Here is a 13,644-nt window from a genome sequence, read left to right on the forward strand (position 1 = left end):
ATGTCACCTGGAAAAACCATACAAAAACAGTTTTTTACAAATGAAGATTTCAGGGAGTTCTCTTTTTGAAGACACATTTTGCTCAAATTACAAGATAACTTTTAACAGTGATTAAGATAGGAACTTTGAGGAGACAGAGAAACATAAAGGCTTCTGTGAAGTCTCGGATAGGACAAGGGTCATAGATGAAATATATTCTTCTTAAACACTTTAGGAAAAGTTTTGTTTCTATCTCTGTAATATTTATGTTTTACTTTTTTCCCCAGGTCTTAGTTTAGGTAATTCCCGATTTACACAGGACGATGTTATGAGAGTTTCTGAGCTGGCTCTTTGGAACCTTGGAATACACTTTCTTATAGACAGCCTTGTAAATGGCACTCATATTCCATAGCTAACCATAAAGACTTTCATGGTTTGTTTTCTAAGTGTGGCTGAAAAATAAGCCTGTACGGGTCCGCTCGAGGTCTAGGTTGTGGATTTTGGAGTCCCTTCAATGTAGAATAGAAATTTTGAAGAACCAAGCAAATTTCTTCCCATGTTTCTCAATGTCGAGATTGTCCTTGACAGACCTCCCCAGAGGGCAAGTGTTTGTTTGTCTTTCTGATAGGCAAAGCACAGTTCTGCCTCTGCTTTCCTTGGGACTCAGCTTGGCGGGGTTAGCGAGGGAGGTGGCTCCCACATTCACAGGCCCATGGAGGAGCCAGTCTAGGCCCCCACATGGCTCCTAGCCCTTCTCTTTACTCTAAAATGTCATAGTTCTAGCAATTACAGAATTCCACTAATTCATTCAAATGTAATATTACAACCCATATATTTTTATAAATGTTACAGTGTTCTGATAGAGAGATGGGTATTGAAACTATAATAAGACCATTACGATAGAATTCATCCCTTCAAAATTCCAGTGGTCTGATGGAGAAGATCCTTTGGTTGACTTTTAAACCGCATAAGTAAGCGATTTGGGAATAAGAGCTGTTCATATGTAGGAATAAGTTAAGCTGCTGTAATGACTAACAACCCAGGTTTCGGCGACTGTACGGCGGTCTAACACGCATGCTCTGCTCTGTGATATTCTTCCGCACCATGACTTGAGCTCAAGGCTCCTTTTGTATTGTGGCCCCACCATCTCCTGGAGCCTTGGCTTTACTAAGTCCAGCTCGCAGACGGAGAACAGGAGGGTGGAGAAGCCTTGTCTCCGTGTCCACACCGAGCCAGAGGTGACACGCACTCCTGCTCTCTTTCCATTGGTGGTAACTGGTCACATGGGTCCACCTAGATTTCTGGGGACTGGAAAATGTAGCTCCCGGATGCGTGGCAGCTTCTCGGGGGTGACTATGGAAAGGAAAACATAAACTTGCCGTAAAAAAGTTAGCAGTCTCTGCCACAGGTACCATGGCAGTGAAAAGGAGTCAGCTTTCACCTTGCCTGAGAGCTAGAGGCAGGTTCCAGAAGATGGGGCATTGGATCTGCCCTGGAGGATGACAGGCAAATAAATGAGATAAAGGCATTTTTCCAGAGAGTAAATTGCACCAGCAAAAGCAAGTAGAGGAGGTAGATCATGGAGCATTTGAGGAATTGAAAAGAATATAGTGAAAGCCCAGGGACCAGTTAAACGGCATTTTTCATTAGAGTAATGACCCTCCCACATATCCGTGTTAAGAGTTTGACCAAAGAAAGCTAGCTGGACCTAACGCCTCTTGGGAAATTACTCATTTTACTTGCTTTTGGGAATAGTGTTAAAATGATCAAATTTGGTTTTCTGCATCTCTGAATTTGATTCCTGTGATGAGAACTGATGAGAATGCCAAATGACTTCTCATGAAGAGTGGTTGATATTTGGTATTCTGCAGGGTCTTTCTGGGTAAGTGCAACCAGAGCCAATGAATAATAGAAACAGTGTATCTCTGTCAAGTGTAATTATAACACTGAATTATGCTCATCTTGCATTCCGATTCCTGTATACATTAGTTTAAACATCGGAACATGCTGGCACTTCAGACCTGTGAGGATTTTACTTTGAAAAATAGCATGCCCTTATTTTTAGCCACTTTTAAAAGGAAAAAAAATTCGCACCTTGTTCAAAGTTACTTTATGGCACAGTTTGACCACACACTCTCTCTTTTTTGTCTTCTCAGGTATCTTAAAAATAGTAAAGAACTAAGGAGGAATATTTCGGTCCACTTTTAAATTCCCTCTAAATTTCTGTATTTAAATGAAATCCCATTGTTTGCATTTTGATTAATCTCTCTGATTAAACACTTGTTAAAATTATAGAATAGAGTTGCTTAAAATGTCACCAACCTTTGTTAAAGAAGTGGAAATTATCAGATTGTGGCTTTTAAAAATTATACAAATATTGTTGGTTTATTGTTATATGATTTAAAAATCCAGAGAAGCAGAAAGAATAAACCAAAAAAATCAGCTATAATCTCATATTCTGGTATACTTAACAATACTCCTTTGGTGTGCACATTTCTAAACATTTTTCTATGCATTTACATATGATTTTTTACAAAAATAAGATCATATGGTGCATACTGTTTAAAACCCACTTGTTTCATGTAATGATACTCTAAAAGCAGATTTTCATGTCAGTTTTTTCTTTTTTTTAAATTCCACAACAGTGATTTCTTTTTTCAACTGAGGACAGAGACTATATCAGAATCTTTACTAAGAGAGCATGTGTAGTTTGGAAAACCATTATATTAACAAAACAAAACAAAAAAAGCTATTGCTTTTGTTCTACAATCTGCAGAATGTAATGCAGATTATTGTTGGGGGGGGGGGTGCCTGGGTGGCTCAGTCAGTTAAGCATCCAACTCTTGGTTTGGCTCAGGTCGTGATCTCGTGGTTATGAGATCCAGCCCTCGCCTGGGCTCTGCACTCAGCAGAGAGTCCGCTTAGGATTCTCTCCCTCTGCCCCTCCCCCAACTCGCACACTCGCTCTCTGTCTCTCTGTCTCTGTCTCTGAAATATGTAATTAAACCTTAAAAAAACATTGTTGGTTGGTGGGGCATTTATCTGAGACGTTCAGGAATTTGTTTTATTCCCCACCAGCCTCCCGTATCTGGGCACACCGGCATCTGGAGATGATAATTAGATTATTATGTCAACAAATGGGAGCATGGGTTATAAAAAGATTGGGAAACAGTGTCTCGGTTGCCAAGTGCTTCATTTAACCAATGATCCTTTATTGTTGCGCTTAACTTTTAAAACATAGATTTGTCTCCCATTCTGATCTACTGGCTTCCTGTTGTGACTTCCCAGACCCATCATCCCACACGATAGCAAACTCCATTCTCTAAGTCTGTTCAGGCCTCGCTCACATACCACAGCATGAAGCAGCAGGGCAGGCCCATGTGAAAACGAGAGACCTTATTTGGGAAGGCCATGCAAGGACATGCCCAGCAGGACAGTGCTCCTGGTGGATGTCCCTGCTCCCAAGCTTGTTCCATACACCTTCCGACACCTTGTTCACCTTATTGAGGGTACGTGTCGTGGGCAGAGGCTGGCCAGCAGCTCAGACCTACCTGCAGCTGTCCTCTCAGTGGAGCTATTCTAGAGAGAAACCATGTTCCATTCGTTCAGCAAATCATGAAAAAAGTAAACGTGGTTGTTCGAACTTTGTATAAACTGGCCCTAATTAAAGGTTCTCACAGGTTTTCCATGTGCAGTCTTTAGGGAGACAAAATATTTACTTATGCAGTATAATCAGGAAAGTTGTGTTTTCAGCTCTTACAATCAGAAATAAGGGGAAAGGAAGCGTACCATATGTTGAATAGCTGTTATTATTTAACCTTATCCGTTTCCAGAGCAGAGCTTGGTTCAAGCAGAAATGCGGTGGCACGGTTGTAAGGGACACCATGAAGTGACTTCGTGTCATTTTTCGGAGGTTGGAAGATATGACTTCAGGGTGTATTACCCCTTCTACAATATTGATGGAGCATTTATCCTGAGACATTTCAACCTGAGATTCTGAGATCCTGTATTTTTAATATTCAACCCTAAGATTCCTTGTTTCTAATATTCCTACTACATAGAAGATACCGAACAAATTTAATCATCGTAGCTCAAGAAAAAAAAACAAGATAATTTAGGTCAGCTGTGCATCTCTTGCAGAGATTCCAAGGAACTTTCGTGAAAGTTTTCCACACTTTAAGAAAGCTTGTTATATAGACAGTGGTTCTCCTATTCTTTCCTACCTCTCCGCATTCTCACTTAAAGTCTCTGTTAGTCTGTGGCGCAGTTTCCCTCTTTCTCCACTCTTTGCCCGATACTGCAAATACACTATAGTTGAGGTGCATCTAGTATTGTCATGGAAAACAGATTAAATCTCTTTTTATATTCTGTGTCCATAGCGTGTAGAATGAAGAATCTTTATTTGGCTTTTTTTTTTATTAGAGAGATTTTGTCTGAAATCATGCCAATGCAGCATTGAAAGGGTTTGCTGAATAGGAAACAATTTGCCACAGAAGAGAGAGAGACAAACAGCACCTGTGCTAAGACCTGCAGCCTGGGCTGTAACTCAGTCCATGGCAACCGGAACCAGACATCCCCTTGTCTGTCTGCTTCTGAGAGACGTATTCCCAGATCCCACCAGCAGACCTCTCCCACAACCTCAGCCTCAACTCCTGGGGTCATGTCGGTGGCTATTCCCCATTATCAGTGTCCACGTAGGCAGAGCCATCCACCATGCAGCCATTTAGAAGCCCCAGTTCACTGACTGCATGCTGTCTCCTTGAAGCTCCCATGTGATCCAAGTTTACACCTGTCGGTTGTTTTCCGATTCTAGCTGTTTCCGCACGCGGTCTTTCCCCCTTTGGACCTCACATCCCACAGTCCATTCTCCTTGAACTCTCCGAAGCCATGCATCTGAATGCACCTGCTCTCTCTGACATCACCCGAAACCAACCCCATAAATTACCCCGGGTCCTCGACCAGAGCACACTTCCTTCAATGAGTGTTTCTCGTTTTGCCACACAATCTGGCTGTGGTCAAGAGAAAAGCTTCTTTGACGTTCCTCTCCATCTCTGGAGACTCCACAGGCATCCAATTTCACAGTTTCTCCAAAGCAGCTTCTGTATTTCCTTTTATCACAAATACCCTATCCCCACAGTCACCATCTGGGACTTTCATCTATTCTTCCAAACTGGGCACTCTCCGCCCAGCACACAAGTCTCCACTGGTTCCAAACACGAGAGTGTTTGAAACCTGTCGCTTGCTAAGGACAGGTCCTGTTTCACGCCACATGTCATTATGGAAAGATTTTTGTCGTTTTCTTTTTTCAGTCATATAAGTCCATTAATATTCAAGAACTTATTCTCAGAAGGCAGTTAAATGCATGGAGAAAACTAAAATTAGAAAGGCTTTGCATTTTAAAGACAGCTCTGGTTTTTGCATGGCCAGTGGTAACTCCCTTTTGCTTCCTTTTCTCTGTGGATGGCTTTGTTTGTGAAGGTATTTTTTAACCGTAATAAAAAGCTTAAAGGCCAAGATACATAAAGAGAAATATTTCTCATACTCAAGAGGTTATCAAGATACCAGAGGTTCTAAAATGAGTTCATAACATTGATTCTTAAGCTCCAGGCATTTCCTTGAAGAATTTCCAAACGACTTCAAATAAACTTTCCTTCTCAGTGTTCATTTTCAGATGTGTTTAACACCGAGTTTTAGGGTGTGAATATGCATATTTGGCTCTAAAAATTTCTCTATTCACACACTATGACTATTACAAAGAAAAAAATAGGTTATTTTTTTAATTTCCTGCACAATATGAAAGGCAGTACAGTATGGTTAGAAAAACCAACGCTCTGTGCTTAGTTATAACTGGATATCAGCATCTCACAGACTCAGTTCCCTTTCTGGGCTGTGAAGGCGAGCGTGGAAGTTAGAATCCATTCTCAGAAGTCCTCCAGCCTTAACGTGACTGGGCTCAATCACGTACTTCGAAACTGAAGTGGGTGTTTGGTTTTCACCCAGAATCCAACTGCAAGCTTAGAAGGACCACAGCCCGTGCGGGGCTGCACACAGCTCTGACGCCCACTGCATGTTCAGGGGGTCATCAAACCCACCCTCGGTCCCACAGCTTCCAGAAGACTCGCGGAACTCGCAGAAGGTTAATGTGCTTTGGGTTACGGTTATCACAGGAAAAGTGGAGAGCTTAGACTCAGACAGGAGAAGGAGCACACAGGGCAGGGACCATGAGAGGGGCCAGATGCTGAGTTTCCAGGTGTGCTCTTCCTACAGTCACAGACACATCACTTCCCCGACATTGACTGTGACAGAACGCGTGGGGGACCGCCAACCAGGGCAGCTCCCCTGAGCCCTGGTGTTCAGAATATCCAGGCTCTGATCCGTAGGAATGGTTGACTGCCCTCATGACTGGCCTCCGTCTCCGGCGCCTCTGGGGGGTGAACTGTGTGCACCACACCTCCCCCCGCCACCACACTATTGGTCAGCCCCCACGCTAAATCACATTGTTACACTATCTGGCATGACTCTCAGGCAAACAAAGACCCTCCTAGCAAGCACAACATTTCAGGGGTTTAGATACTTCCTTCCCAAAGCCAGGGGCCGTGTGGGGACCGCTCTCTAAGCAAAGTTAAACTCTTTACAGTTTTGAACATCTTCCTTTTTGATGGCAAGGAAATAACTTTGATTCTTGGGACCTTGCTACTAGAATGGCATTTGGTGATCAAAGCAGACTTCCAGGACGATTTTCATCAGGGACACCTGGCATTGACAAAAAGCAGACTCCAAGGTCCTATCCCAACTTACTGAGTGAGAGACTCTGTGATAGGAGCCTTCGGAATATGCTTCTGACGACACTGCTGAGTTTGTCCTGGATAAGCCTTTGAGCCTCAAATGTCATATATTTGGAAACAACCTTTCGCATAGTTTGTTTCGAGCTGATGTCACTCGTCTATCCTGATCCTAGACTGAGAAGATACACATTCTTTATGCTCTCAGGGAAGGGACTTGTGCAATGTAAGACACCATTCCTTATGTATGCCTGTCTCCTAAATTATGGTTTGCCTCAGGGAAATATGTGGGTTTCCTTGCTCAGAGTATCTATATTAAAATAGTTTGGGCTCCTTGGCAGGAGTGTTTCTATTCATCCATTCATTTATTCACAGATTGTGCCCACTCTGTGGCAGGCATTGTTCTAGGTGCCGAGGAGCTACTGAAAATTAACAAAACAGAAAATGCCTCTGCTTTAGTGAGGCCAGGAGCACATGTTTATTGTGCCAGATGGTGATACAATGCATGCTACCTAGGTCAAAAAAAATCAGGATAAAGGAGAAAAAGCAGCTGAGAGAGGGATTCACTATTTAACATAGAAGGTTTAGGGAAGGGATTTCTAATATGATGACATGTGAGCAGAAGGGTAAAAGAGCAGACACAGAGTTATTTGGGTCAAGGGAACAGTAAGTGCTGAGGCCCTGGGGCAGGAACCGGTTCACAGTGTAGTGGACGAGAAAGCCTTAGGTGATGAGGTTAGAGAAAGACTAAGAGGAGCAGAAGCAGATACAGAGACTACAGGGAGCTCTTTCAAGGCATGTGGCAAGTAAAGAGAGTAAAGAAATAGAAATAAGGTCAAGAGAAGTGTTTTGTAGTGGTGGTGGCCGCTAAGATGTTCGTGCGGGAGTGACCCAGTAGAGCGCAAACGATCGTTGTTGTAGAAGAGAGGAGAAGCTTGCTGGCCTGATGTCCTCGAGGAGGGAAGGAGGGATGGAGAGCATCCAGGCAAAAGATGGAACACGTGGCCCTAGATAAGAGCAGAGAGAGTCCCTCTATGTCTTCCTTCTTTTCCTCCTCTCTCTGATTCTCGCAGGTACCTTAAGTGCCATCTACCTGCCCCTTCTCATGACCCTCTCATGTTGCATAAATCCTTTGGTCTCCTGATGTCCACCTAGCCCTTCCTTCCTAAAAAAAAAAAGAAGAAGAAGAAAATATACCCGTAACATTCTCCACTGTAGAATGAGGCCAAAATATCTGGACTGCCTGTATACCGGTTTCATTGTATGGGTCAGACGAGATTTTGTGCAGTAACCTTATCAATCCTTAAGCTTCATTTTAAGATGGAAGAAACAAATCATTGTCAAAACTGCAGCAGCGCTAGCCAGTCTTCTCAGCAAGCTCACTGTGTATACCGGGCCTTGTCTTGTCCCTTTTCCTGTTCCGTTTTGAATGACCTAATGTCTAAATGTTACCTCACCTTCTGAGAGAACTCAGAACCCAAAAGTCTGTTATTCTAGCCAGTTGTTTAATTTGTCACTTCAGTACATGAAGCCTGGCGGTGATTTGTTGAAGAAAACGGGTTGAGTTAGAATGAGAGGCAAATAGCGCCATCTGCTGGAGCTGGAAAGGGGCGGGACCGAGAGCTGTGCGTGGTTCTGCCCCATCATTGTTTGCAGTCCCTCTGATGGAGTCATGAACCAGACTGATTCCAAGGGCATTTCCGCCATCTATCCTCTTTCCTGATGCCGGTGTGCCACCCTGTGCATTTCTCTTTTCATGTAATCTCTTTTCACCCTGTAAGGATTCAGTATCTAAAATTACCAGTAAGACTAGCTATATTTCATTTCCTTAGTTCTGTTAGAATCTCTTGCAAATTAGATCACAGAATGTTGCCATGCGAAGGGATCTTTGAGATTGTCTAGTTCAGTGTTTTCAAACACATTTTGGACACAGAAAGTCTTAGAAAACTGTAAGTGTAATCCTCATTTCAGACACCAGTAAATTGAGACCCAAAAGGTGAAAAGGCAAAGCTGCGACCAGAGGTCGCATCTACTGATTCCCAAACCGTTCCCTGTAACAGTGAACATGCTTTCAGCTGTAGTAAAAATGGCTCAAACAATAGTGGATGTCTCACACAAAAAGTGTTGAGTGGCTCTGGGAATAATTTAAGGGCTGAACATCACCACCAAAGACCCAGGTTTATCCCGTTGCCCTCCCTGTTCTCCTCAGCATGTCTGATTCTAAGATGGTCCCAGCAACATTAGGAACCATAACCGCCACCCAAGATCAAGGGATATAAAGGGGCTGACTGTCTCTTCTCTTCTGAGCTAAGACATTTATCCCAAAAGAACCCCAAAGACTCTCCTCATATCCTGTTAGCCAGGAGGGAATGATATGTCCCATCCTAAGTGGGTTACTGGTAAGGAGGGTGAGATTGCCATATTTGACTTAGACAAATCCAGGTTCATGTTCTGGGTCTGGGGTAGGGCCATCCATACCTGAAGCGTACGATTCTATGGGAGTACAGAGATTCCTGGACAAAACTGGAAAGAGAGTTGTGGCTATTTATTCGAGGAACATTCCCCATGGGTCTCCCTAATTTCTGCTTGTCTTCTGAGCAAGAGGCATCAGTAGCTTTGTTCAGACCTTTCTAAGGATGTGAGGACAGCACACAGTCTTGGAAGAGAGAGGTAGATTTCTTTCCTGACCAGGATAATGAAACTAATGTCTCTCCTCAGGGCAAAAATTGAGCTGGTTTGCTAGCCGCCCGTTTAAAAGAGTGGGGTTTCTTAAGTTCAGGTTCCTGGGCAGTGACACAGATTCCCTGCGCATGCAACAGCTGTCTGGGCTGCTCCACACGGCCCCCCAGTGGAACTTGGGGGACAAGAGAAATCAATGTGGACAGGAAGCCCATGCTGCCTGCTATGCTGTGAATAATAATGTCTTCTGTCTCTGACCCAGGAGGCTTCTGTCTTCTGCCAGCACCCATGAAACCATGGGAGACTACGTTGTTAGTTTATCAGTCGGTTAAAATCCCTGACACTTCCTAGTTCTTGACACTAATAGAAAGACAACTGTCCATGTGGCAAGTCTTCTTTCCAGGGAGCCACACTCGATATATCCCATTCCATTCTCAAATACTTATTTCTGGAAATAAGGTTACTTTCAGTATGTAAGAAATTCCTGTCTTACTGGCAGAAACAGGGCAACTCCGTAGCCTCCAACTAGAGACACACATTAAGTCAGGACAGTGTCATTGGCTCTTGTGTCTTTGATGCTGCCTCCCTTTTATTCGCTCCCTGACTCTCTCAGTAATTATCTCTTTTAAAATGTCAGCTCCTCTCACCCAGAAGAGCAGGAGCAATCAGCCACAAACTGAACTTTAGAAGCTTTTAAAACACTTGCCGTTTGACTGGGAAATGGAGTCTCAAAGGCATCCCTTAGCAAAGTCAGGGGAGCTGACATCGAATGACGGGGGAAAAAAAGGAGCCCTTTTCTCTGCAGTCATGCGGGGCCTGCAGCCCCTTCCCCAGGAAGCAAGAGAAGGGATGTATGGAAATGGTGACTATTTCTACACCAGAACTTGAGTAGAGGCCCTTTAGGGAGGAATCTGCACTCAGAGGCCTTGGACCTTGAGCGCCTCTTACTGCGCCCAGCTGGTGAGGGGACTGAGCCACAGCAGGATCCTGGCGACATCTTTTCCTGCTCTGGAGGGAAGTGTTGATGTTAAGAAGACCATGGTCCAGAGGAAGAAACACGGGCTCTAGTGTACAAGCAGAGAAAAAAGTATGGACATTTCCTAGTTAACTGTTGGTACTCAGAGTTTCTCCAAATGGTGACAATTTAAAGACCTGGACAAAAATTCATCATAGCAGGAAGAGAGGAGGAGAGGAAATTAGAGCAGCATTTACCCCTCCAAGTCAAACCTGAGGGTTAAACTCAATTTACCCCCAAATTCTATTTCCCTGATGGTTGTTGATGCCTTTAAAATGAAACAATCTTTCCTACTTAGCTCAGGAACCCTCATGCTCTTGCTCTTCTGACAACTTACATTTAAAAATGCATCTGCTAAAACATAGCACTACAAGAACAAAACGGATTCAATCTTAACACTGGAGGCTACTTTCCCCCACTGACTCTGCCAGAAATACAGGGAAAGATCATTCAGTCCGGGAGTCATAGGATCGTCGACCTGCATCCGGGTATTTCCATAGAAACCTTCATGAAGGTCACTGGCCTCCAGTGAGTCACAGTGACCCCTGGAGGCATGAGCCCCTAAGATAGAGGAGATACTTGGCCAGAGTACATGTAGGTTCACCACAGGTGTTAAAATTAAAGTTCTCTTTCTAATGACATAAAGGATCAAAATTCCTTGGTACAATTAGGTTGATTAAATTGAGCTCTGCGTCTAAAATCCCTGTAGCTTAATAAAGTTAATGCAGCTTTCAGAGGAGCCTGACCCAGAGGCAGGGAACAGTCTAGGTCCTGAGAGAATCCGGCCCACTGCGGTTTTTAAATTAGAAGTTTGATTGCTTGCGACACCATCTCAAAACGGTACCAGCCCAAAGAAGCTGAATTTTCCATTAGCCTGGGAAAAAAATGACAGATATTTAATTAAACTGCTTAGAGATTAGGCAGAAGCCTTAGTGGATAGATAAAGGGGCAGAATCTCTTTATAAGCAAAGTTAGGAAATCCACTCGCGTGCCATGTCTTTAATGTCAAAAAGAACTCACCAAGCCGAGGGAGCTGGGAACCTGGGTGCCGCTTTCCCACTCAGCTGCCTCTCCTGCCAATAGCAAGAAAAATACACATTCAAAAAGGATGTTTATAAAGTGTTAGGTGGTCACTGAGGAAATTAAAACCTAAATTGTGAAGTAGGAAAGCTACTTACAACCAAAGCTGCCAAAGCAAACCACCCTAATCCATTTTTCTCTTGTTGAAAGGTGATTTATTACGGACTTTGAGCAGATCAATGAAAAAAGAATGATTTGTGGTCCGTGCTGGAGGGTAGGTTATGAGAAGGATCTGGCCTTGCAGAAAGGGAATGACCGAGCCACACAGCAAATGGTTCAGAAAAGGGATTGCTCTGCAGGAATCTTGAGCTCCCTTGTGGATAGCCACAGTGGCCCAAAAAAGATGCAGGTCACCTTCATTGCCTCAACGCTCACAGCCCCCTAGCTTTCAACAGGAACCACAAGGACTACATCAATGAAATAGTTTCATAAGCTCTCCCAAAGCAGTAGCTCTCAACTCTAGCTATATATTAATATTTTCCAAGGAGCTTTTTAAAATACCAGTGTTCTATGCCAGACCAACTGAGCCAGAATCCCTGCAGAAGGAGCTGGACACGGGTGTTCCAGAAAGTTCTCCAGGAGCAGGTCACTGCTCTAGGAGCTGCTGAAGAGTTACATCGTGTAACTCATCGTAATCACCAGATCTAGGGCTCAGAAGCCTGACAAGCCTGGGGTTAGGTCCTGGCTCCACTGCTCACTAAACGTAAGACACTCTGCACGTGCCTAACTTCCCCAGGTCTGGGTTTGCTTATCTGGAAAGAGTCAATAATGGTTACCTCTCGACAAGCTTCTAAAGATTGAGTAAGAAAATAAATGTATTCCTGATCCCTAATCCACATCTATTTCCCTCCCCTCGGAGGAAATATGGTTAAAGCGGAATGATGTTTTATCCTTCCTCGAATGATTTTGCCATGAACTTCTGTAGCAAATGATGGGCTTAGATTATTTCTCTCCCGGCTTTGTTTTTCCTCTAGAAAGCACTGCTGTTTGGTATCTGGGAGGAAAATACTCATGGGCCTCTCATGCTTTCTGCTCCTCCAGCTGCCACCGAAGTGTCCTTTTCGTTTGATGTCGGAAATGGGCCGGTGGAGATTGTGGTGAGGTCGCCCTCCCCTCTCAATGATGACCAGTGGCACCGGGTCACCGCGGAGAGGAATGTCAAGCAAGCGAGTTTACAGGTGGATCGGCTGCCACAGCAGATCCGCAAGGCACCCACGGAAGGTCACACCCGCCTGGAGCTCTACAGCCAGCTCTTCGTTGGTGAGTAATAGGAAGAAAGCCCTTTGTGACTTCCCTCTGTTGTTGCTGTTGTTGTTGTTGTTGTTGTTTTAAGATTTTATTTATTTATTTAGAGAGAGCGCTCACGTGTGCATGAGTGGGGGAGGGGCAGAGGGGGCGAGAATCTCCAGCAGACTTCCTGCTGAGCGTGGAGCCCAATGTGGGGATGTGGGGCTCGATCCCACGACCCTGAGACCATGACCTGAGCCAAAACCAAGCGGCGATGCTTAACCGACTGAGCCACCCAGGCGCCCCGTCCCCCCCACCATTGGTTTTAATAACCTTGACAATGGAAAAAATAAAAGTCTCTGAAATGTTTTGATAGAGATCCTTCCAAAAGTAAGAGTCTAGGCTTCGTGTAGTCTCCATCATGGCAGAATGGAACGAGGAAGATGACTTAGGAAACCTAAATCTGGCTCCGCTCTCCTGTCTCCAAAATCAGAGGGGAGGCTGGGGTATCGCTGAGTTCTCTGACCTGTACAGTGTTAGGTCTGTGGTTTTAAAACTGCATAAAATTCTTTGATAATTTAGGACACTTATAACTGTGAAGAAGGAAGGGAGGAAGGGAGGGAAGGAAGGAGAAAGAGAAGGAAATGAGCTCCCTGGGTTCAGGTTTACTTCAAATGATAAGGAGAAATCTGTTATTCCTTTCTCTGCTTATCCTCAAGGTTCTAGGCAGAGAAAGGTGTGAACTCCTCCCTGCTTTACATGAGAAAGAGATCAACACTGAGAAATTTAAACAGAGCAAAAAGTTAAGCATCCTTTGCAAGAAGTCGATCTAGCCTCACAGTTTGGTCTTTGCTTTTGACATATTTCAGCTGAAGCTAATGT

The 13,644-nt window shown here is 44.0% G+C and overlaps 1 protein-coding gene across 1 annotated transcript in view; it reads left to right on the top strand.

Moving 5' to 3' along the window:
* The window catches only part of CNTNAP2 (contactin associated protein 2), a 1,356,273-nt gene that overhangs the window by 1,130,200 nt on the left and 212,429 nt on the right, over window positions 1-13,644 (top strand). Inside the window, exon 18 of the mRNA XM_026479097.4 lies at window positions 12,577-12,795. Coding sequence (XP_026334882.2) covers window positions 12,577-12,795 — 219 coding nt within the window. The remainder of the gene's footprint in view (window positions 1-12,576; window positions 12,796-13,644) is intronic.

This window comes from Ursus arctos, unplaced genomic scaffold, assembly GCF_023065955.2.
Source record: "Ursus arctos isolate Adak ecotype North America unplaced genomic scaffold, UrsArc2.0 scaffold_3, whole genome shotgun sequence".
NCBI lineage: Eukaryota > Metazoa > Chordata > Mammalia > Carnivora > Ursidae > Ursus > Ursus arctos.